This window comes from Rhipicephalus sanguineus, chromosome 11 (assembly GCF_013339695.2).
Source record: "Rhipicephalus sanguineus isolate Rsan-2018 chromosome 11, BIME_Rsan_1.4, whole genome shotgun sequence".
Taxonomy (NCBI): Eukaryota; Metazoa; Arthropoda; class Arachnida; order Ixodida; family Ixodidae; genus Rhipicephalus; species Rhipicephalus sanguineus.
The window spans coordinates 108,571,665-108,598,692 of record NC_051186.1 but is presented as its reverse complement, the minus strand read 5'-3'; the positions used below and the strand labels follow the sequence as shown (position 1 = coordinate 108,598,692).

At 47.2% G+C, this 27,028-nt stretch overlaps 1 protein-coding gene across 1 annotated transcript in view; it reads right to left on the bottom strand.

Moving 5' to 3' along the window:
- The window catches only part of LOC119373281 (tissue factor pathway inhibitor), a 38,482-nt gene extending 14,803 nt beyond the window's left edge, over positions 1–23,679 (bottom strand). The window contains exons 1-4 of the mRNA XM_037643303.2: positions 23,554–23,679; positions 16,006–16,213; positions 5,110–5,138; positions 2,660–2,827 (exon numbers count right to left, since the gene is read on the bottom strand). Coding sequence (XP_037499231.1) covers positions 2,660–2,827; positions 5,110–5,138; positions 16,006–16,213; positions 23,554–23,608 — 460 coding nt within the window. The 5' untranslated portion in view covers positions 23,609–23,679. The remainder of the gene's footprint in view (positions 1–2,659; positions 2,828–5,109; positions 5,139–16,005; positions 16,214–23,553) is intronic.
- Positions 23,680–27,028: the final 3,349 nt, after the last annotated feature.

The following is a 27,028-nucleotide window of genomic DNA, read 5'->3' as shown; positions in this document are numbered from 1 at the left end:
TGTGGAGCGTGGACGATAAATTCCGCCATTATCTGTTCGGACGCAGGTTCACCGTGGTAACCGATAATGCCGCGTTGACTTGGATGTTTTCCAAGCAACAGCTCAAGCATAAGTTTGCTCGGTGGATTATCACGCTCCAAGAGTATGACTTTGAGGTGCGTCATCGCGCTGGGGTCTTGAACAACATCGCCGATGCCTTGTCACGCAACCCACTCATGCGCGTTGAAGGAAGCAAGCCAAATCACATCTATTTTGCCCAAGTAAACGTGCGCAAAACCCAAGAAGAGGACGAGGACTTGGCGCCAATCATTGCATCTGTAACGGGCACGGAAACAAATCCGTTGTTTGCAATACGCAATGGTGTACTGTGCCGTCGTCAGTGGCACCACGACCTCTCGGAAGAACGCTACCTCTTGGCCGTTCCGAAATGTCTGCGTACCGAAATACTACGGGCCATTCATGATGATCCCGAAGGAGGGCACATTGGACAACGAGCCACGCTTCGCAAGCTGCAAGAACGCTTCTGGTGGCCGAAAATGCAGAGTAATGTGCGCTCTTACGTAGCCAGTTGCGAAGAGTGTCAACGGTTTTAAACGACTGCCGGGGTGTCAGCCTGGACTGTTAACACCAGTGCAGATACCCGATCAGATATTTCATACGGTGGGCATCGATTACATGGGCCGCTACCCACCACCACTGCTGGAAACCGCTACATCATTGCAGCTGTGGACTATCTGTCCAAATACGTAGAAGTGGCAGCCGTACCATCTCTTGCCTCCGTTCATTTAGTCAATTTCTTGCAGCGCAGATTTGAATGGAGGCATGGCTTGCCAAAAAAACTTATATCTGACCGTGCCACAACATTTCGTAGCCGGGAACTGCGAACGTATCTTTCCAAGGCGGGTGTACAGCACCATTACGCATCAGCGTTCCATCCGCAGACGAACGGCCTTACTGAGCGTACTAATCAAAGTATTCAGGCAAGACTCGCTCCGTACGCCAAAGTCGACAAGAAAGGAGAGGCCGATTGGGACGTGCACCTTCGGGCTGCTGGCTATGCAGTTAACACGGCGCTGCAGACGTCCACCGGTGCGACACCGTACGAAATCGTATACGGAAAGCTGCCCCAGCTGAAAGCGGTCCTCAGCCTAGACGCTCCTGTTAGCGTCACACGCCATGACAGCCGTACAGACGCCTGTCAGAAGATCAGAGCTGCGGCCAGGAAAAGAGCCGCACGAGCACAAGAAAAACAAAAGCGCTATTATGACCGCCGCCGGCGCCCTGCACCGGAATATAAAATTGGAGACGAAGTGTCGGTGCAAAGGGGCGGCAGCTGCCCGGGCAAGAAGTTACTACCGAAGTTCGAGGGGCCCTTCACGATCACCGAACGGTTAGGACAAAATACCTGGCGCGTTACCACCTCAAATCCAAGCTTTGAACTCGATCGGCGGAAAAGGAACAACTTCGCAGTGCATGTGTCACGCTTCAAGAAACGAGTGCGTCCCTTGGACTGAACTGTTGTTTCTTTTTGTTTGCCAGGTCCGCAGCGTAGCCGAGTGTGAAAGGCAAGAACGGCAATGCGGCTCGGCTGCTTGCGCGAGGAGCTGGGAAAGCACCAAGGAAAAGGAGGAAGAAGTGTAGAATATAGAACAGCCGGCCCAGGAACGGGTGCTGTCTCTGTGTCTCGTTCATTACAATATATATATATATATATATATATATATATATATATATATATGGGTATAATACAACGGAGGCGTTGTCAACAGTGATATAAATATTTATTTCCCAACAGTTTCGGGAGGGGGCCTCCCTTCCTCGGGGGATGAGTTAAAACTGACGTCGAAGTTCGGCCTTGCTTCTTGCCGCGTCGCTCTCGCCCTCAAGGACATTTCAGAGAGTGGGGGAGATAGATTACGAGAAAAAGAGAAAAAAGGAGAGAGAGGAACACCGACGAAGTCAGAAAACGAGGCGAGGGAAAAAAAATGCTAACTGTGTATGGCATGAAGTCGTTGAAGGTGTTTTCTCGGTTCGCGTCGGGCGCAGGACCCCCCAAAATTGTTGTCGCGGAGGGCAGAATGAGGCACCTGAGGAAGAGCGTCCCCTTAATGGGTCGGCATACCGCCTTTCATCTCCGCCCGCTCCTTGTGAATAGGCTCCAAGTGGTAGAGGAGCATAAGCACTTTACATTGTACAAGTAGTGAAAAACATGAGCAAAAAATAAACAAAAAAGTAAGAAAAGAAAAGCAAGAGAGTAAACGACACTGCACACGTACGAGCCAGTCAAGAAACAGGCATGGTCCCAATTATGGTTCCGTGTTGCCAAATTCATTTTGGCTTATCTCTCGGAGGCAGGAGAGTCTTCCAGGGTCCTCATTTATGCGGGCTGTTAATGTTCTAAATTTAAAGATAAAATATACCTCACGTTGTTCGCGCGCGCGCGTGTTTTGGAAACCGGACTGTAAAAGAGTTACGCTGATATTTTCAAAGCTGTGGTTTGGCAAGCGCAGATGTCTGGATAAGGGTAGCTTCGGCAGTGAAGTGGCGTGGTACCGGTGATTATTAAACCGCAGCCGAAATGGCGTGTCCGTCCACTACGGCGTCTCGCATAAACATATCGTGGTTTTGGGACGTTAAACCCCAGATAATTATTACTTACTTGGACTACAATCATTCACGCACTTTCGAAACGATGGAAACTGGTCATCTCCGTTCTTAACGCCTGTTCTTTGGCATTCTTTTGATGTTTCGTTGAAGATATATCTAATTACAGGACCATTCTCATAAGTACTAGTGCAATTTGGTTTCTTTTTTAAACGTTGAAAAACTGCGAAGAGAGAAAACAGCACTCATTTTTGGCAGGCAGCGTACAAACGGTGGAAAATTTTGAAAGCAGGATCGCCCCTATATCAAAACCATGCGTTTTTAATGGGGGCTAGCACGAGAGTGGCGACACTGCCACGACACTGGCCAGAGCAGTAGCAACAGCATGTGCGGTTCGAACTTCTCTCGCGAATAAAATAGATCGTTACAGGCGATCAATTAGTATAAAAATATTGAATAAGGGCGACCAATAGAAACGGAAAATGTAATAATGAGAATCAATAATGACAGGCTTTCAATTACGTGCGCCAGTTCAAGGGACCCTGAAACAGTTGTGACGATTTTGCACAAACACATTGAGCCGGAATACGGAGCCCGAAGGATCACTTGCAGACCAATTTAAGGTCTCTACGTCAAGTTTATCATTTCTTACATGACTCTAACCGTGCGAATCGCAACAGTGCGCAGCAACTCAGCTGAAACAGGTTTCAATTTCCTGTTTTCATGCTACTTAGAATGGTTGCATTATGCGCAGCACCAGCGACCGATCCGATTCGATAAGTCCAGACTACGTCACTGAACCTTCGCTGGACAGTGATCGTCGTCTGTCTGCGTTACAACATGCTCCGTGGAAATGTGAATTGCGCGACAGCGTTTATCTCCAGGTTTCTTTTCTCAGACGCCATAAAACGCCCTAGCTGCGTTTTACGCTACAAATCTGGGTATTCGTGAATTGCAAAGCTGCGACATTGTGTAAGGCAACTGGCGAGCTGAGGCACTTAAATTCACCCGTCCAGCGAGTGCCGGGCTCTCGGTATCCGATTAACGCCAACATCCACGCGTCTGCGGCTGTAACTTCACCCCTTGCCCGAGTATACGTGTAAGAAACGGCGCCAATGAGACCACCTATGACAGTACTATAGAGTCAATGACGCTGGCCCCTGCTAATGACACGGGCTTGCTCTCGAAGTCAGTACGACGGCCCTGTTTTCGTTATCTCTGCCACAAGACAATGGCAAGTACTCACAAGTTTCTTGCGCTAACTCAGCAGCCGCAATGTAAGTGCAGAATGAGCCTTCTCGTATACTTAGGGAAATGCTTCATGTAACATTGGCACAGCGCGCATGTGAAAGGCGAAAACATGATTGAGCTAAAAACTGAGGTTATTTGATTTCAAATCAGTTCTGCGGAATCCCGCAAGGTGGCGGAAGGGTTAAGAAAGGGAAAATAGACAACCACCCGTTGGTAGCACGAAGCCACAAGGAAATCTATACGGATTTCTCAGAAATAAAGCCTCTTAGTTGCCGAAAAAATTCGTCCTGGTCCGGGGTTCGAACCCGGACCAGGAGAGAAAAAGTTGGTTTCATGTGTCCTGTCACTTACCCTACTCCAATTGTCTGAGTAAGGATTTTAAAGATACCGCTCTAGAATAACTAATCGATATGCTTCGCATGTAAAAAAACAAATAGCCATGCGCCAAAAAGATATTGTTACGGGGAAACGTCGGAAGATAGATGTATTTTGAATGGATACGCTAGCGCAGAGATCGGTAGCGATAATGCGATAATGTCCACATTATCGATTCTCTTCGCGCGCCGATGCGCAAGCAAGCGTGCGGGGTACAGTGTCGCTACTTTCCTAGATCAATGTAGGCTTCCTAAGGTCAAGGGCTTCTATGGCGCGGTATACTTAGTTTGATCCATCAGGTGCAACGCTGCGGAAGGTATGCAAGAAGTTCGGCCAGCAAGATGTGTGAGCACGCACGTCTCGCGTGGCTCTCCTCGTTGCAAACGCTCTTGTGAGCTGAGAAACGTATTTGTGCTTCTTCCAGAGAAACTGATAGCATTGCTGGGCGCTGGGCGCCCCGTATTGTTCTGAAAACCGCTGGATTACTTCAGACTTTTCTCTTAAGATTATGCGCAGCGGGCGAATAGTCAAGTTTATTCGGGAACTCAGGTGAGCACCAGCGACAACACTGGAACGCTCGATCACTGATATATATCAGGCGACGGTTCCACAGGGGATCAAATTACTGACGGCTGACGATTGTCATCGCTGCTATCAGTGTGCATCATGCATGAATGTACATTGCGGTACCTAGTTTTCTGGGCACAGGTTCGCCCAATAAGGAGTTTCGTCTCTACGAGTGTGACGGCTGCATTTTGCACTGTCACTAACACGTGACAAACTGTTCTCTGTTGAATACGCCAATTATGTAGGGCATGTATCACATATGAGTGTTCACGTGCACTAAAATACTACGAAATAGATTTTACTAGTACTTACATTTTATTTCATAATCCGTCATTTTGGTTCTAGAGAGAAATGAATAAACATGAAAGTGATCAGTGAGGATGGTTGATGAAAATCACCTCGAATGAGCGCACAGAATCGATTTGTGGAACTTATGCAGATATACACATACGTCATGGTGTACCCCGACACCAGAACGAGGACGAAACGGAAGCAGAAACGCGCCAACACGCGCACGGCCATAACAACCTTTGATAACTTAATGAAGACGCCTTACTGCACGTGCACATGTGACGCGAGAAAAAGACGGAAAAAAAACAGGCTACATTGGCAAGAAACATTTCCGTGGACGGGAGTCGAACCGATGACCACTCGGTCCGCCACGATCGCTGGCGGGAGTGTAGCCCACTGAGCTACCGCCAAACACAATACGGAGGCTACATGAACGCGCCTCTTATCTTTCACTTAAGTGGTTGCTTGGGCGAGTTGGTACGACATATTGGAGGGAAACAGCGCCAAAGACGAAGGACAAGCCAGGTTTATGTCCTTCTCTGCCTGGTACTTCGTCTTTCGCGCTGTTTCCCTCCAATATTATCTTTCATACTTCCTCTCACAGTGTTCTTGGATTGATGAATTGATGCTATGAACGTCCCCTTTATAACGGGGCGGTGACATCTCTGCCACTAGGCTCGAAAAAAAAAAAACGCGCCGTTGCTACGACTGTCCCGTTCGGCGTGTTTACAATACAAGTTTTAAAGACGATAGTCTTTCTTGGGGAACTTAAACGCAGAAATTTTGGTCTGTCTTTCTGCCTGTCTGTCTTTCTGTTTGTCGGCACGTCCCTCGATTCAGCCACTCGGCCAAAGTTGAACCACTTGCCCAAGGGCCAGCCGTCTTGAACTGGTACGGCTGTTCATACTTGTGAACGTTGTCGATCAAAAAGTAAATATCATGCATATCTGAGGTGCAACATCACTAGGTAAGTATTAGGTGGCGTGTTCCTTTAATAGAAAATGCATACATACGTAATTTTAAGGACCCTAGTTTCTTAAGCTGCGCTGAAAATGCATAAGAATGGAAGCTTGAGCGAGTTGGTATGCGTTCATATTTGTTGTCCTGTGCCTTCTTTTACTTCGTCGTCGTCTAGTGAGCGCTGTTTCAACAAAGCTGAAAATGCGACTGCGCTGAAATTTGCCTTCCTCCGTGCCCTTCGCACGAGCTCATTGTTGTGTTTCGGTTTCGGTTCTGTATTGCACTGTACGAATGTCATGGGTTGGCGTTGAAAAACTTTAGTTTTGAGAAGGCCAAGAAGGTGAAAAAAATATTTAAAAAACGAAAAAGCAGCGTTGTGGGCGGCCTTCAGGCTGCCGGTTGTGGGCGCCGCTCTGGCGTTCCTGTTTTACCCAGGCGACGTGTAAATAAAAGAGTGTGTGGAGAGTACTCGTTGAGTGCGGACGTTCCTCTGCTTCAGCGCTTCGCGCCAAACCGCGTTTTCGGGCTGGCTGGCGTCCCCGCCGGTCGCGTTGGTCACCGCCGGTTTTCTCCTGCTGCTGCGCCGGGACTACCAGCACGCAACACAGCACTCATGTTTCCCAACGTATTGCCAGATGGCGTCCATTTCTCACACAGCGCCTCTTCTATCGTCTTTACACGACATTTGCAGCGAAGCACGCAGATACGCGGCCAATTTTTTTTTTCGTCAACGCTAACACACCGTGAGGAGGCAGCTTTAGCCCAAGCCTCGCCCGTAGCATTCATCCATATCAAAAAAGCTCTCCAACACTTGCCTGGCTGTCGCACCGCGTTCCCTGCTCGCCCTGTGAGATGTAACGGCCAGGCTAGAAGGAAGACACGCCGCGCGTAGCGTTTCTATTCGCATTTCACGACGCATTGAAGGTGTGCATATCGAGTACCAGTGTTCATTATGTGCTTGTTGGTGCCATCTTTGCGCGGATTTCACCATATGCGGTGTCCACGTATATGTTAAGAACTTCAGCTACCTCAAGGGGTAATTCATGATCATGGGCGTTAGCCATCGGTACTGAGACGTGCCACTAGTCGTCAACGGGAGTGAGCTGCGTCCACATCAAGTCGTGCCATATCTGCCAAACAGTAGACATTGTACAAGCTCTCATACACCGGTGAACTATAAACAATCAACTACTTCTGTGATGACACGTTTCACTTTCGTGTTATACCGATTCCTATATGACAGAGGGATCAGCCATCATTTTTGTGTAAACAATTGCACTCGAAAAAGACAAACAGTGGGAGCTTCTTTGGTCTGATCACTGCTAGAAAAACGCAAAAAAAATCTACTGACAGCAGGGTGTTTACCATAAAATCAGAGCTCGGCCCGTTTATGTTTTCAATTTGCTGATTGTAACATCATCCAATTACACGGTGGCGTATATCACCATCTGAACTAGCTTCACGGCTGTCTCAACCATGTTGCTTATTTCTTCATTTTAGTGTTTGATGTCTGAGAATAATTTGTGACAATATTACCAATTTGTTGCCCTTTACTGGGCATACCCATTCTCTATTATAAGTGAAACATGGTTATGTGAAAGTGATAACGACGTAATCAAGTTTTCTTCCTCTTTTGTTTAAATACTGTCATCTAAGTGATGATGCTCATGGTGAGTAGCGGTCTTTATGTCATCATGCCTTCAGTATGATAGGCGACAGGTTTTTGCACTAAATATTTCTAAATGTGAATCATTGTTGATAACTTCAGAACCGCGCTTTTCACAAGATATTAAGATAATAATTATTGTCTATGGCTCGCCATCGTCGTCTATCGTAGAGTTCTGCTTAGCTTCAGGCGATGTATTGAACACTGTCGCTAGAAGGTGAACGGGTACATTTTTTAGGAAAAAATTTAGGCACCTGTGCACCACGAGAAAAAGGACGAAGCACAGGCAAAGAGCGTCACTCCTGATTTGATTTGCAGGAAATTTTGGATGAATCAGCGCGCTACTATCCGAATGACTAGAAAAGGAGGGCACAGGACATGCGCTTGTGTTAAACGGGTAAATATTTTAGGTTATATAAACCTCAGTCTTCCTGATAGCACCAACGCAAAATTTTCCGACTACATCACCTGCTTCAGTGGGTATGGCTGTGAATCCCTCCTAACTGCGCCCACTTATATCCCGTTTCGGTGCAAAGGCACTACCATAGATCGTATTTTCTCTTATCTCATAAGTGCTCCCCAACCTGGTCAGATCCAGCTTTCATGGACATCAACGTTTAGTTCGCGTGTTTTCCACCAAGCGCCGCATGGTCTTTATCGCTCTGAATCTCGCACGAAGTTGACAGTTGTGCCACAGCAAGAAAGAAAAGAAAAGTTCATAGTACACAACTGGCCCGACTAAACTTCGTCGGCAGCCGTTCATGGTAACGGCGATAGAATTGAAAGCGCGTCACGCTTGAAAAGCACGGTATTCGGCTTTACCGATTATTTTGAAAGGGCAGCCAGGCATGTTCATTCATTTCCTGATTCTTTTTTACCGTGTCCAGAGATTCACGAATGGCAGTTCTTGAATGAGTATAATTTCACAATGGTGAGGTTTAGGTCACTTAGCTTGCCCAGTCTGGCTGCCTTTCGTCCCCATATTTTTCGCGATGTTTACGTCCATTTTCACTTCTCTGGCTGAATAGAAAGCAGTGATACCTGTTAGTGCGTGCTCCTCTTGTTTTGTTGTCTCTGTGAGATCAGTCTGGATGTCATATTTGTCAACTGGCACCCAGGATTGCATGCCAGGTCAGTTGAGACCTTGAATACAGCGAGGATGTCTTTCGCATCCTAAAGAGCATAGCACAACACTTAAGCGCGCAGAAACAAGGACAGAGGGAGGTGAAAACAACCTCCCTAAGTCCTTTCACCGTGCGCACTCAAGTGTTCTGCTATGCAAAACCAACTCACACAAAATCGGTGTTCTTGCGATTCATTTCCAAAGAGCATTTTTACAAAAGAATTTGGAACCCGCTGGGATCGCAAATGACACAGTATACCTTCATGATGATTACGTAGAGTGCGCGTATAGTGTAAAAGAACGGTGATCTTGGAGCTACCGTCTATCAGAAAGTAAACTTTAGAATACCGCAAACACAATACACATTTGTACTGCTGTGACAAGTTCGGCCAAATAAAGAGTTTCATCTTGAACACGCCGACTACTGTCTTAGTTGACGTCACAATACAAGTGGCCCGGAAAAGTTCTGAAACTTCAGGTAATTTTGTGCCGCAGAACAAGCATATTGGTTTCCGTTCCATTCAGTTGAAAAATTACCTGAGTCAACGAGGGCCGTACTTAAGTTGCACAACCTCCTAATACTTTTAATATTTTAATTATACTTCATTAGGCTACTTTACTCACTTGTAACCAGGCTATGCCGGTTATACATGACTGCTTCCCGTCACTCCAAGAGAGAGAACGAAAGAAAAAAAGGTCACGTTTATGACCAGAAAAGCGTCTTGTTGGCCTCCTGGCTTTGTGGGTAGGAAATAGAAATATCAGAAAGAGAAGAAGGGGTGATTATGAGTGCCTAACGGTGAGAATGGTTCCGGAATTTAATTGTTTGTCCCTCTTCTACTTCTCACGTCTTTCACGATGTTCCCTTTACAAGTTGTTAATTTCACCGCTCTATATTGTCACGTGGTCGTGACGTCGACAAAGGCTGCAGTCGGCGTGTCGAAGATGAAACTATTTATGTGCCCGAAGTTGTGGCCCGGAAACGGAAAGTCAAACTACACACTGTACACTGATAGCGGCAAACAGATCGTCGGCCATCGATAAACTGATCATGGCTGGGACGCACCGTCCTATATATATCAGGCGTCCAACTTTCCAGTCTTATCACTGGTGGTTGCACAAGCTCTGGAATGATCTTGACTATTCGCGGCATGTGCGCAATCTTGACAAAATGATCTACAACAACATGAAATATTCCTAGACATTCTGGCGCAGCCCGCGCAAGACTGCGATCACACATGTAACTGTCCCGTTACAAAAACATAGCAAAAGAAGCACCCTCTGAAAAAGCATCGTCCCAATGCTTGTGAGAGAACATAGAAGGGGGAAAAAAGAAGTGCATAAAGAAATGAATTACGCTAACAAAGCAAAAACTACAGTGCACAAGTTAGCTAACGCGTAAAAAACGGCTTAAGGCACAAGACATGGACGACTTCAGGTCGTGCGCGGCGTCAGTTTGTAATGTCATCCGGGATGACCTCGTAGTCTACAACGCCGAGACGTCGAAGTACCTTGAATGTACCGAAGTACCGCCGGATAAGTTTTTCACTAAGTCCACGTAGGCGTATCGGCGTCCGGACCCAAACAAGGTCACCGGGCTGGTATTCCATGTGGCCTCGAGGAAGAATATTGTCACGTGGTCGTGACGTCGAAGAAGGCAGCAGTCAGCACGTCCGAGATGAAACTCTTTAGTTGGCCGAAATTGTGGCCGAGAAACTGAAAGTCAAACTACAGCAATACACTGATAGCGGCGAACAGAGCGTCGACCGTCGGTCAACTGACAAGCGGTCAAGTGCGTCGGCTTTTATACAGGCGCTATCGAACTTTCCAGCGATATCGCTGTGGCGGCGTTATCTCTCGATAAAGCTGGAACATTCGCGTGCGGCGCAAAATGTTAGCAAAACAATCTACTACAATCGAGAAGCTTCTCGAACACTACTTCGCCGACAGGCTCGAGCGTTGATAACCGTCCTTGCTGGTCAAACACAAAAAAACATCAAAATAAAACAAGAAGTAAGCGTGGCAATATAGTGACGGGTGTTGATCCTCTGCTGGTTCTTGATACGCAAGCGAGAGGGATGTCGAGCTTCTTCGGTATGTTGCAAATAAGTGGCGACTTCGAGATTGTCTTCGTCGGTGGTAGCTGGCAGCATTGCATCGAACGTCGTTGCCAGGCTCCTTCGGCAGACCAGCTTGTACGGCCACAGCTTCATGGTTTCTTGTACTGCCGTACTGCATGCGAAGGTCGCGTACGGAAGGATAGCATCCCTCGTCTTATGCTCGACGTCGACGTAACATAGCCAGCATGTCGGCGATAGCCTTGATTAGACGCTATGGGAGGCCATTGGTGTGAGGGTGGTAGGCCGTGGTCGGGCGGTGACTCTTCTGGCTGTATCTCAAGACTGCCTGAGTTAGCTCCGCAGTAAAGCCGTACCTCTGTGAGTAATCGGGACCTCTAGTGCGCCATATTGCGGCGAACAACCTCGGTGGCACTGCCTTGGGGCAGGGCCCTTGTATCGGCGTAGCGGGTGAGGTGGTGGGTGGCTACAACGATCCATTTGTTTCTGGAATTCGACGTCAGGAACGGCCCCTGTAAGTCCATCCCGATTTGCTGGAATGGCCGGCGTGGTGGCTCGATCAGCTGAAGAAGTCCAGCTGGCTTTGCCGGCGGTGTCTTCCGTCGCTGACCGTCTCGGCAAGTCTTTCCGTAGTGGGTGACGTCGGTAGTGAGGCTAGGTCAGTAGTACGTTTCTTGTATTCTCGCGAGCGTACCGGAAACATCCAGGTGTTCAGCCATCGGGTCGTCGTGTAAAGCTTCCAGAAGCTGTGGACGTAATGCTGAATGTACTACGAGGAGGAAGTTGGCCCGGAGTGGCGAGAAGCTTTTCTTTAGGAAAACGCAATTCCGCAAGATAAACAGCGCCAGTCCTCGCTTGAATACCTGTGGAATAACGGTGACCTTGCCTTCGAGGTGTACCACAAGAACCTTGAGTTCCGGGTCGGCTCGCTGTTGTTTGGCGAAGTCATCAGCACTTAAGGTTCCCAAGTAGTCACCATCCTGGTCGTCGTGTGGCGGTGGGTCAACGGGGCCACGGCACAAGCAGTCGGCGTCGGAGTGCTTTCGTCCGGACTTGTAAACGACGGTAATGTTGAATTCCTAAGTCGCACACTCCACCGTGCGAGGCGACCTGAAGGGTCCTTGAAGTTAGCTAGCCGACACAAGGTGATATCTCACAACCTTGAAATGCCTACCGTAAAGTTGGGGCGGAACTTTGATGTAGTCCAGATGATGGCAAGACATTCCTTTTCTGCTGTAGAATAGTTGGCTTCCACCTTTCATAGCGACCGGCTAGCATAGCTGATTACCCTTTCCAATCCGTCAGTCCTCTGCACATGAACGGTGCCGAGTCCTACACTGCTTGCGTCGGTGTGCACTTCTGTTTGAGCGTATTCGTCGAAATGTGCGAGTAACTGAGCCGTTTGCAGGCATCGTTAGAGTTCTTGAAATGCTTCGACTTGTGTCGTTTCCGACTTGATTTCCACATCGGTTTTCGTAAGACGCGTTAGAGGCTCGGCGGTCCTTGAAGATCCTTTGACGAAACGTCTTTAATAGGCGCACAAGCCCAGAAGTTGGCGTACTACCTTCTTGTCGGTGGGCGGCGGGAAGGCAGTGATAGGAGCTGTTTTCCGCGGTTCTGGGCGAACACCATCCCTGCTGATCACGTGACCGAAAAACAAGAGCTCCTCGTAGACAAAGCGACACTTTTGTGGCTTCAGGATAATCCGGAGGTCTTGATTGCTTGAAGTACAGCTTCAAGGCGCCGGAGGTGTTCGTCGAAGCTTGAGGCAAACACAACGACGTGGTCCAAGTACACGAGGCAGGTCTGCCACTTCAAGCCATCCTGCACTGTGTCCATAACACGTTGTAAAGTCGCAGGTGCCGGACAATACGAAAGGGCATGACCTTGAACTCGAACAGGCCGTCTGTTGTTATAAATGCCGTCTTTCTCCGGTCTCTCTCCTCGGCATTGATTTGCCAGTAGCCGTTCTACCGTCAATCGACAAAAAGTACTTCGCGTTGTGGAGTCAACCAGGGCGTCGTCTATCCGTGGAAGAGGGTAAACGTCCTTCTTCTTGATTTTGTTCAGGCGACGATAATCGATGCAAAAATATCGTGGGTTCCATTCTTCTTCTCACCTAACACTACGGGCAACCGAATACGGACTCTGGACGCTGGATAATGCGTCGCGTAGCTGTTCGTCGACTTGTTTCTTAACGGCCTGCCGTTCTCGCGTCGAAGCCCGGTAGGGACTCTGACGGAGTCGTCGAGCATTTCTTTCGTTAGGATACGGTGTTTAGCTACGGTGTTTGCCGGACCCGCGATGACGATGATAAACAGTCCTTGTATTCCTTCAGAAAGCATCGGAGCTGTTGCTGCTGGCAAGCGGGAAGGCTTAGGTTTACGTTTAAGGATGGCTTAGGCTTTGATTTGTCCGTTGTAGCTTCGTCAGAATCTGAGAAGGCAAACGCATTGCTGGAAGCCAAGATTTCTTCGAAGTACGCAATCGTCGTCCCCTGCTCTGCTGTCTGTATTCTTGGCTGAAGTTCGTTACCATCACGCTTCCTTTTCTTTCATGCAGCCGAGCAATGCCTCTCGCGACAAAATATCACAGTCTAGCAGCAAACGCTGTTCGCTCTCAAACCCCGCCCCCTTCCGAATGCTTTCTGAACGTAACGTGCTTTTGTACTGCCTGCAGGATCGGATGCATTACAAGCTTTCTACGCATTACATGATTTTGCATTGATTCCGTAATCGGCGCACCGATGACGGAGGCAATGCAAAGCGACGATATCATGTGATGGCGTCATCAAGTGACGTGATGCTTTGACGTCACGAATTTGGGCGGTATGTGATGTCATGATACGTCATAAGGTGACGTCTTCGTGTGATGATTTTTTGCATCACTCGTGTTGACGCTGCCGACGCGCAACGTCGACGGTCAGTTTTCGCGTCCGAAGACAAATATAAGACGTTCACCTTAGAATATGCAATCGTGTTACAGCGCCGTAAAAATAGCAATAACCAAACAAAGAGGTCATAAGAATGGTGGGAAAGAGCTCTCTTTCTCATCTCCCTGGACGCGTTCGCCGATTTTTCGTACTGTTTACCAAGCTGTACTATCGATGGAGAATTAAACATGAACAGCGGAGCTCGTTGCCCGAACATTAGGTACTGTAGAGTGCGCGCCGCCCTTTAATCACCATTGGCAGGTCGCACACCCGATTGGGGAGCACTGCACGCTCAAACGCATGAATGAAGCTCACGAGCGGCAAACCGCATGAGCTTATCTATGTTTAACCATAAGGGTGCGAACTGTACAACGCGCGCCACTGTTGGCGTTTGATTCGGAGCCGATAGTACGCGCAACAAGTTTTAATGTGGATCCAACTCGCCCAGTGAACGCTTGTTTTCCTGAATAACGCGCTGGTCGATGAAGTTATCAATTTTATTTTGGCGGGCAAACGTTTTGTGTACACAGGTTCACATGACTGCAATTGGGTGTGGAGTGTGAATTTTCGTTCAACTCAAGTTCGTTCACACTACGCTAACTTTTGCGAATACGCCGTAAAATTGATCGCACTTCACTTCCAAAGTAGCGTAGACTCTCTTTAACTCACTTGGCGGGATGTTCGCGCTTTCGCGTAAGCTAGTTCAACGCCATCCAGCCCAATGAGTGACGCCACGAACTCGGGGGCATGATCGTGACCACGATGGCTGTGGGTATATAGAAGATATGTTAAATGTTAACGTTTATTAACCTCGTTATCATAAACACGCCGTGCGATGCGAGCGAACTACAGAGAAAATGCTGATTTTTTAGCCAGAACCTAGCAGACGACAAAAGCCGAAAGCTCACATTTGCGTCACAGGAGCGCCGTTCGCAGCGCTGCCACTGGTTGCGTACGAGGCGAATAGCACCGACTAATAAAACTGCTGCAATAAGCGCTGCACAAGGGCAACAAATGTCGACGGCCGAATGTGATGCCTTGGTGCAGCAAGACAGAGGCCAGCGGGGACATGGAACGCCTGCGCTCGTTCGCGGCTGAAGCTATGAACCTCTGCCTCCCGTGTTGCTGAAGCGCCGTGGGGTCGAGTTTGCAACGCAGGCGTAGGTTACCCTATTACTCGGGAGCGCACATCGTGCCGTTTGTCTCCTTAATTGACGACCCTTTGAAAAAAGTGCATATCGTGAACCAGTGTTTATTATGTACTTGTTGATGCCATATTTGCGCAGAATTCATCATATATTGTGACCAGTATATGTTGATAGCTTCAGCTGCCACAAGCTTAAATCATAATCATGGGCGTGGTCGTCGCGATGGAGATGTGCCACTAGGCGTCAAAGTGGGTGCATCCACGTCAGGCGGTGGCTATAGCTGCTAAACACCAATGGACATAGTAAAACTCGCATATCCAGATAAGCACTACTTCTGTGAAGACACCATTTACTTTTGTGTGTTATACCGGCGCAGCTCCATGTTGTATTTCGTCTTTTTTTGTAAGTCAGGTTAAAAATATTTTCGAGGGTACTTTGAAGCTAGGAGTGAACTGCGTTGCTTTGCTTTCGGGCTTGGCTTGACTACCGCCTCATTATTAGACTGATAGAGCGTACACCTTGTATGCGGTACGTACTGCGGTTCGAATGATAGCGCTGCGCGGCACCCACCAGTATTTTAACGGTGACAAAGGCGCTCCGGCCTGGCACTCGATAGTTTGCAGGTCTGCGTGTTCAGAAAATGACATTTCATTTTGTTCATGTTCCACTCCGTTCCCCCAAACCGAAGATACAATAAGCAAAAGCGCACTTCATACTTCGGCCACATTAAAATGCGGCCACAGCGGTGGGGTTTAAACCTGCGATGTCGCCGAAGTATAAGATCACTCGATGGCACCAAAAAAATCCGCGACGTCGTAACATAGGAAAAATACAATGGCCAATGTATTCACTGATCTTTATAAACATTTGGCATAAAGCCTGTCATTGCGTTCATGTACGTTACGGTAATGAAGCCGACTACAGCGCAAGTCGCGTCTTACAAAGACTCGATTGGTGGTTTATAAGTATCATGTGCAAGCCCGACAGAATAGTCGTAAACGAATGCGTACTTGCAGTGGCTTAAGCAGGCTTCCATAGAAGGAAAATTATTATCATTTCCACCGCAGCCTTCATACAAAAATTCTTCGCATGTGTCGGTGCTAGGTTGGTAAGAGAAACTTCTTTCGAAACACGTTGTATTATGGGCGTCCGTATAGCATGTCCAAACAACATTTTTGTTCTCCTCTCCAGGATTGCATGTGGGCTTTCCCGTTGTTCCTGCAAATCGCGCAAGGAAAATTACATCACTTTTTTCCTTGTTTAACTTTATTTTTGATAAAAACCTTTTTTTAATGAACCTCGATTTCATGTAACTCAGAGATGTAGGGGATGGTTATTATACTTTTGGACATTTGTTACCGTATTCCTTAAAAATGGATACAAGCTTTTTGACATTTTTGGAAGGAGTTTATTGATCTACGTCGGGTTGCAGGCAGAAAGCCGGCACAGCGATAGCAGTCCAACAGACTCGGCGCCAACAGTTTGGGATCAGCGCTCCCGCTTCACAGCAATAGATCGTCCCTTTGTGAATGCCTTGCTCCTTCACCACTACAACACCCCGGCGGTGAACAAGAAATCATCCTAGTGACTTAAGGTGACGATGAGAATTTGAGGGTCGTAGAGAGCTCGAGGCGACTGATGTGGACCGTCTCACTATCACGACAACGCTTGTCAGTGGACTGCTTATCCTGCTCAATGACATAGCTGGACGTTGGACGGGGCCACTTGATGGCGCGGTAATGGCTAGTATACTTCGGTGCAGACTTGGGGAGTCAGGCCAGGAGAGTGGAAAGCTAATCGGAGCCATGTACAGAATTGCACAGGTATGCGCCACAGAAAACGGGTATGTCCAAAGCAGCTCCTAGCACAACATCGCAATGTGTGTTATAGTAAAAAGGGGTGGGGTAGGGAAGTGAGGCTGAGGAGCAGTGATGCGAGTGTGTGTAGCAAGGAAAGGAGGAGCGACAGGGTGAAGCATTGCATCGTCTTAGTAGCGCTCGTACTGTGTCCTTTTATTCCTGTGATCCGCCTTGTTTGCGCTGAATTATAAAATATGATATCAATTCCAACTCGTCCACCCATCTACCTTACTGCATACATAGTCTTCTACAGTATAGTTCAGCGAAAAAATGGGCGGGAGGAGGCGGACTGAGCATAGCATGTGGAGAAGGGAAAGGAGGAGGTCAGGGGCAAATCAATACATTTCTTTTGTACAGTATCGCATTAGGGGGGGTTGGAACGAGAATTATACGCCGAGCAGCTTCTAGCATAGTATAACTATGCATAGTATAGTACACTGAGAGGGGTGGGAACAAAAAATAAGTGGGGGGAGAGACGCGATGTGAGGACGAGGAGAGAATGAGTACGGGAGAAGGTAACATAACATAGCCTTGTGTAAACAGTATTCCAAGGAGGGGAAATGGAAAATGGGGGTGAGAAGTGATGTCCGGGTAGGAGGAGGAGGGAAGGAAGGGGATAGTAAAGCATAGCATAACCAATGAATAGTAAGAGTAGCAGGGATGAAAGGGGAAGTGAGGGTGCAGAGGACGGGAAAGTGGAGGGAAGCCATGCTTGTTTAGTATAACAAAGCTGTGGGGAGGGAAAGTGATGGTGAGGAGGAGTGATGTGAAGGAAAGGAGGAGGAGGCTGCCACCATCTTCGTCGTTTCCTCAGTCTTCACGCCACTAGGGCGTAGCTGCCCACAGTTTTTAGGGTGCTTCACTGTCTGCAGTGAAAGAGCGTGCGAGCTGACGACACTCTTCAGCATACCATGCCATTTCGAAACTCGGCTAAATAAGGAGGCATAGAGATTATATTGCAAAACTGTGTCGAGTGTGGTGCACCGTTCGAGGGCCATATAAAATGACAATGGGCAAAAGGTCTCCTGGAGACTGCGTGGTGATATTATATGCGTACGTAACTAAAGGGAGAACGACATTTCAATTCGAGTGATCGGAATCAATATACATCGCAAGCATGTCTCCCAGCATTCAGGTCGAAACGTTCCGTTAGGCATCTCGTCCTGAGGGCAGTAGGCTGTAGATTTGCAGTGTTCCGAACGGTATGAAAGAAGGAACTGCTGCAGGACTCCTGCAAAACCACACGAGCTCTATCGATGAGTAGTTCACGTGGTACACCATGACGGAGAATGAATCTATGTAAGATGGAGGTGGTAACGTCACGAGCACCAGCCGAAGGGAGCGCTGGCATTTCTTCTTAGCTTGTCAAATGGCCCTATTGTGAGTGTTCCTATTCACGGGAGCTCCCGGGTGATCGTGAGAGCACATCCGCGTCAGTATGCTTTCCTCCCGACCGGTAGACGACGCGAATGTCAAATTCTTGCAGGCGAAGAGCCTAAAGTTCAAGACGACCAGAACGAGCTTTAAGCCAAGCCAACGAAGAGAGCGCGCGACGATCAGTCACCACGTCTAAGGACTGGCCGTACAAAGAGGGGTTAAACTTGGGTAACGCCCACAGAGAGGCGAGGCACTCCTTTTCAATAACAAAGTAGCTTGTTTTAGCCTTTATGTGAGCGTGGCTGGGACGGGCCACAACATACCTAAAGGAATGAAATAAACATTTAGTTTTCCTAAACAATGTTCACGACCAGAGAAGGTCCGGGTCACGCTAGGTGGGAGGGTCCCTGATTCCATGAATTTTCTGGCCGCGATCCTGCCGGGCACTGGCGAGGAGTCTCTGGAAGAAAATATGGAAGCTTCACACCACTGGTGCCAAGCCTGAAGGAAGAGCATGGCTGGCGGCCTTCTTTTTTTTCTCTTTACTTCATGACTACTTTCGCTGCTAGAAATTTGACGAAAGGCCGATTGAAAAAGAAAAGACACACACAGGGGTCCGTATAGGCATGACGTCGTACCAACTAGCCCCGACAGCAGCTTTACATGCATGTATTTCTCATTCATTCGTCTTCTCTTTCCTCTTTCTCTGTTTCTTGCATCTCTTTTTTGCATCTCTTTCTCGCACTTTCCATCTTTCGTTCTTTTCTCTACCTATCTCTCTCTATCTATTGCTCCCTCTTTCTTTCTATCTCTATTTCTATAACTGTTTCTTTGTCTTTTTTGTTACCCTTTATATTTTCTGTTTCTTTCTCTTTCTGTCTTGCTGTCTGTTTTTCTTTCTCTTTTTTGTGTCCATTTCATTCAATCTGTTTCTTTGTCCTTCTACTGTTTTATGTCTTTGTTCGCTTTATATCTATGTTTCACTCTTCCTTTCTATTACTATCTTTCTCTGTCTTTTTTATCTTTCCGCTTCTTTATATCTGTTTTCATCTCTTTGTCTCTCTTTCAGTTGCTCTGTGTGTTTTTGGGAGCGATTCAGAAGGTGAAGGAGAGGGCGAAGAGAGCGTGTGCCGTTCGAGTTATTGAGCGCATACCAGTGAGTTGCGAAGTGAAATAGGGGAGAAAACGGCAATGTTCCCTTGAGAGGCGTAAAATGCTGCCCATCATTGCAAATTCCGAATGGCAATTTGTAGAGGCCGCACAGTGTGATGAATTCTGTCTTCGGACGATCACACTTGGCCATTGAAACTTGTCAATAAGCCGACGGCAGGTCTACTGAAGAAAGGAATTCGGCGCATTGTTGGTAATCGAGGGGAACAGGATAAACATCGTTAATCGTAATTTTGTCCAGGCACCTGTAGTCCATGCAGAATTGAACCGGCGAAGACCATGGACTATAACACGGTGGTAGAACATGAGACGTGGCCAAACGCCGCCGCCTCGCCAATGCGCTCAGGGTCATACGAATGCTCTCGAGCTGCCGCCGCTTCACCGCAAGGTGGCAGCAGGAGTATTGTGGTCCGATTTCTCCTCTTCGGTGCGCTTGAAATTACGTAGCCGTCGTGCGTCGTGTTCATTTAAACTGAATTGTTACGTCTCTCACTTTTGAAAAAAGAGCTTCGCGTTGTACTGCCGTTCACCAGAGAGGTCTTGTATAAGTCTGTGTAGTTAGCGTCGCTTAGAAAGAGCTCTTTGCGCGGATTTTGGCTTGCAGTGTGACGCGGACGTGTTGTTTATTAACTGTATTTTTAATGCCTTATGTCTACTTTTCTGGATACAGGTTGGTTCTTTGGAGTAAAACGTGATTAATGCTTCATGTACAGGTGAATCATGTATCTCTTATTACAAAATCATATAAAAACCGTTATTAGCATGCACGATAATACAAATATTTGGCAGATCCCACGTACCGTGGGAATCGATGTTATGCGAAGCGTGCGCAGCATGGTGACTGTATCGCAATTTTTTCACATTGACCGAAACGTTACGGAATGACACTAGACAAATGTGCCAATGGCATACCCAAACACATAGCTTGAAGAGTCGCACATGTACTGTATAACCAGTTCTTTGCAGTTGCTTAACGATGCCAACAGCAACATAGGTATTACCAACATCAAACGCAGTAAGCTGATATGTAGTGCTTGTATTCTTCAATACTGGATAGCACGAATTAAAATAGGACAATGAAGGAACACAGATGCACAGGACAGGCGGTACTGGCAACTAAGCTTTATTCAGAAAAGTGAACCTATATATATAAACAGCCGAGTGACACGCGCAGGCGCACTGCACGTACGCTACAGTCACAGTTGCAGTTGTTAGAGTTGCGTTATGCTGTTATGCTTATACTTATCTGTTATGACGGAGAACGCACGCACGTTTCACGACCCAACGTACATGTGTGGAAGGAGCCCTGGCAGTTCTTGAATAAGGTCATCATCACCTCGATCAGTGAGCGCCACCAGCTGGACAGGACTTGTTATCGGATCCGTTCGTGATCGCGGCTACGAACAGTCTAAGTGAAGTGAAGAGCGAGGTAAAGTAGAGCTGGTGAAACCGCGGACGGCTTTTACGAAAATAATCTATGATGCCTTTTGTCTTAGACGTGGCACCGAGGTCTTCTGATGCCCTTTCCACATCCATACCGCTTTTGATGACGTCTAAAAACCAGGCGTTGTTGGCTTTTGATGAATAAATGCTGAAGTCACCGGTAATCATGAGGGACATGGTCTTCTCGGCAGAGATATTGAAGGAAGCACTGACCCTGATTTTTGCGTAATCCACGTGGTCCTCGTTCTGCACCACGTGGATGAGTGCATGCTAACACTCATCCACTAGCCCAACGTCTTCCAGGGATGCTCTTTCTCTAGCTCCCTAACTTTCCTTGCGTCGGCCACAGTGGTGCAGTGGTTACGGTTCTCGGCTGCTGACCCGAAGGTTGCGGGTTCGATCCCGGCCGCGGCGGTTGCGCCTGTGCTCGTCTGGTCTTCTCTTGTGTTGTGTGGTGTTGCGCCTTTAACGATGGTTCCCATGCATTTCGACAGAGGCGAAATGCTAGAGGGCCGTGTACTGTGTGATGTCAGTGGAGGAACAGAGGGTCAAAAATTTCCGGAGTCGTTCACTAGGGCGTCTCTCTCGGTGTCAGTGTGTGTGCTTGCGGCTACTGCGTTGATTTAGGGACCTGTGGCACATACCCGCATAACATGAACTCTGGTGTGCGGGTATGTGCCACTGTGATGACGTGCACTGACGCCGCTGAGAAGACGACGAAGTGGCGCCGAAAACGCGCAAGCACGCGCGCTGATTAAGAGTTCGCCAATTTTGAAGAAACCTCCCTGCACGTGCCGCTTGGCACGACAAATAAAAAGAAAAAGAACAGGCCACGTTGGCAAGGCAGACGGAGCCAGAAGCTGGAGCGGGGAAGACGCGTTGGCCTGGTCGAACGCCAACATTCGGGAAGCCAACATCTGTCGGAGGGACCTGGTCGAGCGTGAACGCCCGAGCGACCTCGCAACGACACGTCTTCTGTCCCGGCGTCCAGCGGAAGCAGAGGAACCTGCGACATCCCGCTTGGCCCTTCTCATACAAGACCCGCAACGCAGCCACGACCGCGAAGTCAAGGGCCTTGGCGTGAGCGCGGTGTTTCTTTGAACTCTTTTCTAAAGACGTTTCGCGTGTTGATTGTCTTGCTGCGCTTTATTTGTGTTGTTTGTGTATTTCTGTGTCAGAATCTACGTTTGTGTACCACTCGAACTGCGTCATCATCCTTGCGGCCGTCACAAGCGTCTCTGACCCCAAGCATTAAACCTGCTCCCCGAACCCATATAGTAACAACCATTGCTACGATATGGGTTCGTGCAGGAAGATACCTTCCTGAACGCGGCACGCACAGGAAGGTATCTTCAAGATAGCCCAACCGCTCTTATTTCAGTGCGCATGCTTGCGCAGTTTCGGCGCCGCTTCGTCGTCTTCTCAGCGGCGTCAGGGCACCACATCACATAAGATCACATTTGAAGAAGTGTCCTAGGGGAACACTTTAACGTGGAGTGGATGCCAGTGATACTGTCGACAGCACACAATGGCACACGAAAATAGTCAAACATTGCACACAATATCGTATTGTTCCATGAAAACACTGACACACACAAAAACACTACATTGTAGAGAAATAAACACCCGCCATGGTCTTGTTACTTATGAGTTGCTGAATGTTTATACAAAGTCAACATATATGCGAATTCTGCAAAACTAGTTCTCTCACCAGAAGAGCCTAACCATTTCGTGCTTATGTATGGTCACATGCAGGATCACATGAACTGCGACTCAGGTAGTCGGCACCCGCGTGAGTTGCTCCAGGGATATAACGTACAGAAAAATCATATTCCTTCAGAAGCAATCGCCAACGGAAAATGCGCGTATTGAAGACCGTGTTTGGGTTTACGTATTGTAGGGGCTGCAGGTCTGTTTCTGATGTGAAATGACGACCATAAAAGAGTAGATGAAATGTCTTGACCATGCTGATGCTAGCCATTCACGTTCTACAGTGGACTATGCTACTTCTCGTGGCAACAGCTTTCGACTGGCGTGTTTTACCGGAAGCAATATTGCGTCATGTTTTGTAGGAGCACAACCCCTAGACATTGTTCTGATGCGTCCGTTCTCAGGACTAACTCAAGTGTAAAATCAGGACCCTTTAATACTGTTTCCTTAATCAATTTGCAGAAGTGGGTAAAGAACCTAGCAGTGTATTTGTTTCTGGATAAACTGTTCACGCAACGCGCAAGTCAGGACAGCCATAGTATAGCATTTAAGATTTTCAGCCCCTGCGATTGAATGTCCCAGAATTGACACGCTTGTCTTATACCTAACGAACTTACAGTGAGCGGATTCCCACCACAAGGGCTGACCCTGGAACGCCAGTGCCTTCAAGTAGCATCGACCATGAGCACGTCTTTGGCGGCCATCTGCGTTCCACTCGCGTTGTGAAAAGCATGTCTCCTTGCATTTTCTGCGTTTCCATGCATTCTCTGTTTGTTCGCCCCTATCAGTGGGATATAGGGCTAAGCCGTCTCCTTTGTGCTTTTTGAAGTTTATAGACGTCAGACTCTGCCCAGGCGGCGCTGCGAAAAACACCGCCACCAGCGGCCTCATCGTCGCGCACATACGATACATGACGTCTTCAATTTGAGGATACGCTATCGATGAATAAGGTTTGTACCTTCCATTAATATTAATGCGTAATATTGCCAAAGTGCTTACCTTTTGAGGCCACGAGCGCTGCAGTGATCAGTAAGCCATAAGAACACAGCACCATGACGCAGGTTCTTACGTCTGAATTATTTGAAAAAAAAAAAGAACTATCTAGTTTTTCATGTGGAGTCGCGCTTGTCCGTCTGCGCTTTATATAAATTGTAACCCATTCTCCTTTATTAAGAATAAATATCACTGTGATTCAAGATTGACATATGGCATTTCAAATTATGGTAAATGAACTCTATCTTGATATCTGCAGTACTCAAAAATACTTTCGAGCGTGCATGACACTTTTCTATAGGCACGGTGACGTGCATAACATATGACGCAACACTTGATATTCATTTCTTGAAGTGGAAGTATGTATAAGCAAATGAACGGGTAATGATGAAATTGGGAGCAAATAAAGAGGTATATTTAAGTAATGGGCATTAAAATTTGGTTACCTGCCCCGGCCACGTTTCTGAGACATCTGTTATCCGATTGTCATGTTGTTCTTGAAATATAACTTTTCTTCCGCTTTGATGAGAGTAAACCACATATCGAACAATGAGAATTGCAAAGCTAAATGCAAAAGCGTCAGACGTGACTTTAACTGTGCACATGATGGACGATTTGAGGTGCCTAACCTCTAGCAATGCTTAATTCTGCGAGTTTCTCCATGCGACGCCTTCGCCTTTCTGATAAGTGTACCCAGTTTGTTACTGTCCAGAGGGTGTTATTGCTGCCTTTATTCTTATTGTTTTTTTTTTCTGGCGGTTAGCTTTTTTTATGAAATAAAGTGCTGCTGTTGTGAAAGGAGAACCGACAAGCGTTGCTGCCTAGATTTTATTTTAATACGAAAGTGTTTTATGCCGGGGTTCATAAATACTTCCCTGACGTCATTTCCATTGCGAAATGGCGCTCGCACAAAGCGCACGAACAGGTGGCAAACAAAAACTATAAGAAAAATTTCGTTGAGGCGGATGACCTGGTAGTCGAAGCCATAACCTCTGTTTCCGGCGATAGGTACGCGACGCTCTACCCACTGTGCTACTGATACACGCACACGCACACACACAACACACACGAGGCTTTACCAACACACCTTGCATATTTCACACCTCCGCAATGCAGACGCCAGAGGGAAACCAGTCGACTTGGCACGTTCACGGCTCAAGCTACGAACTGTGATTCTCGCGTTCATGAAGCGCTCTGTGGTAATGTATGCGTAAGCACAGGCATAGGTTACTCTATAACTGGGGAGCGCCCACCATGGCGTTTTACTGTTCAAAAGACAACGCTTTGAATGAGTGCATATCGAGTGCCAGTGTTATGTGCTTGTTGATTGACAACCTTAATGGAAATCTTGTTGATGTCATCTTTGCGCGGAATTTACCATAACCTGTGTCAAGGTTTATCTTAATTACTTCAGCTGCCACAAAGGTTTAATTATGATCATGAACGTCAATCATCGGTATAAAAGTGTGCCACGGGCAATCACTTCTTCACATTCACTACATACTCACTTCTTTTTTTATCGTTGTCGTACGGATGCAAAAAAAAATTACAAGGAAGCTTAGTTGTATACTTATACGACTTAGCCATGAAAGCCCACCGTGACTGTTACTTAACGTAGTTCACATCTCCCACATCTAGTAGGCCCATCTATTTCTAGCCCAAGTGTATCCTGCTTTGCGATCACGAACAACGTACTTGGCCTTATTATTTTGAATATTTCCCATAGCCATCAGTGCACTAATCCCACTCAATATCTGTATTTCCTCCGACTTGTGACTGGATACTTTGTTCGAAAATACAGATAAAACAAGTGTCAGCCATTCCACTCTCTGAAGGTGGACGACCGGCGCAGCTGTTTACCACACGACAGAGATGTAGCACGCTTGAGGTCAGCTTCGTATGAAAGGCGTTGTTTTAAACGCGCTAATCAATGTTGAAAGCACTGTGTAGAGTCTACCGCGACATATTGATGACGACACTGCCATCGATGTGCACAATAGGCGATGTTTGCTGGCCAACTCCATCTACGAGACCACATTCTCTGCCTAACGTCCCTCGTCGTGCCTAGCTTGACGAATGAGCGGGGTGTTTTATTCACGTTCATCGTGGGTGTTTTAGAGTGCGGAACTTAGAATGCGGAAAAGCCAGTTTACAATGGTCAAGCATAAACGGTGTCAGTAATGTAATACTAAGATGTATGACGTTTTACGTCCTGAAGTAATGATATTAGTATGAAGGACGCCGTAGCGAAGGTTTTCGTAAATATTTATCATCTGGTGTTCTTAACACGCACCTAAATCTAAGTGCATGGGCCTCTAGCGTGCTGGCGTCCGCTGAGGCCGGGATTCGATTCCGTGACCTTCGGGTCAGCAGTCGAGCACCGTAACCACTAGCACCCCGTGGGGGTTACCCTCTAATGTCGACATGGCTTCTAAATGCAAATGCATTACTTGTTAGGCGTGTTTCAGGCACAATCTAACGTGTCTTCTATCACATATGAGGGCTTTAAGATCTTTTTTTCATTATATTTGATAGTTGTATGCTAATGTTAGAGGAGCGTCCAGCATGGATGACTATCGCCATATAGTAGAGCTTTAAGAAAGTAGCCACTTGCCCGCGGCCGGAAAATCGCACCACCCCCTAGCGATATCCAGCTTCGCTGTAAAAGAACGGTTCCCACAGCGGAGCCTTTTTTCAGATTTTCTTTTATTTAAATGCGGAGGCTCTATGACTGGGAATAAATCACGCCAGTTTCTGAGTATCATTCAATGACCAATTTTCATTACAGACTCACCATCATCAGGCAAATATTTGTACACATATTGAGCTTGCTAATGTTTTGAAGGTGCAAATTCCCGGATTATTGTGGCGGACCTTTAGCATATTATTTTCCAGTAACATCAGATGAATATCTGACGCTACGATACTTCCTTTAACATTCAGTCCTTATGAACTGGAGCATTCGGTTCGCATTGTTCGCTATGCTCCACTGATATTTAGCGTCAAAGATATGGGATTATCGTATTTTTAAACGACCAAGTAGCTAGGACCCTGCCTAATCGCATGTTGTTTGCAGCAATGAAATTCCACTTCAAATGATTTCGTTTTTATATTTATTAGCCGGTGAAGCTGCAAGGAACACTTTAGAGAAATCAATGTAACTAAATGTTGCCTGAAGCACCCTGTTTATAGCTCGCATAAATAAGAGCGCCAGATTTGCCCCTGCTGGATTTCTCAAAAGAACATTCCTGCCGCGGCGGCTTCATTTTTCGGTGGAGGCAAAAAATGTTTTGAGACCCGTGTACTTAGATTTAGGTGCACGTTAAAGAGCACAAAGGTAGTAGTCGAAATTTGCGGAGGCTTCCACAACGGCAGCTCTCATAATCGTATAGTGGTTTTCGGACGTTAAAGCCCAGATACTCAAACGATACCATAGCCTCGTGACGCATCGCCCCCACTGATGCAACTACCGCATTCAGAA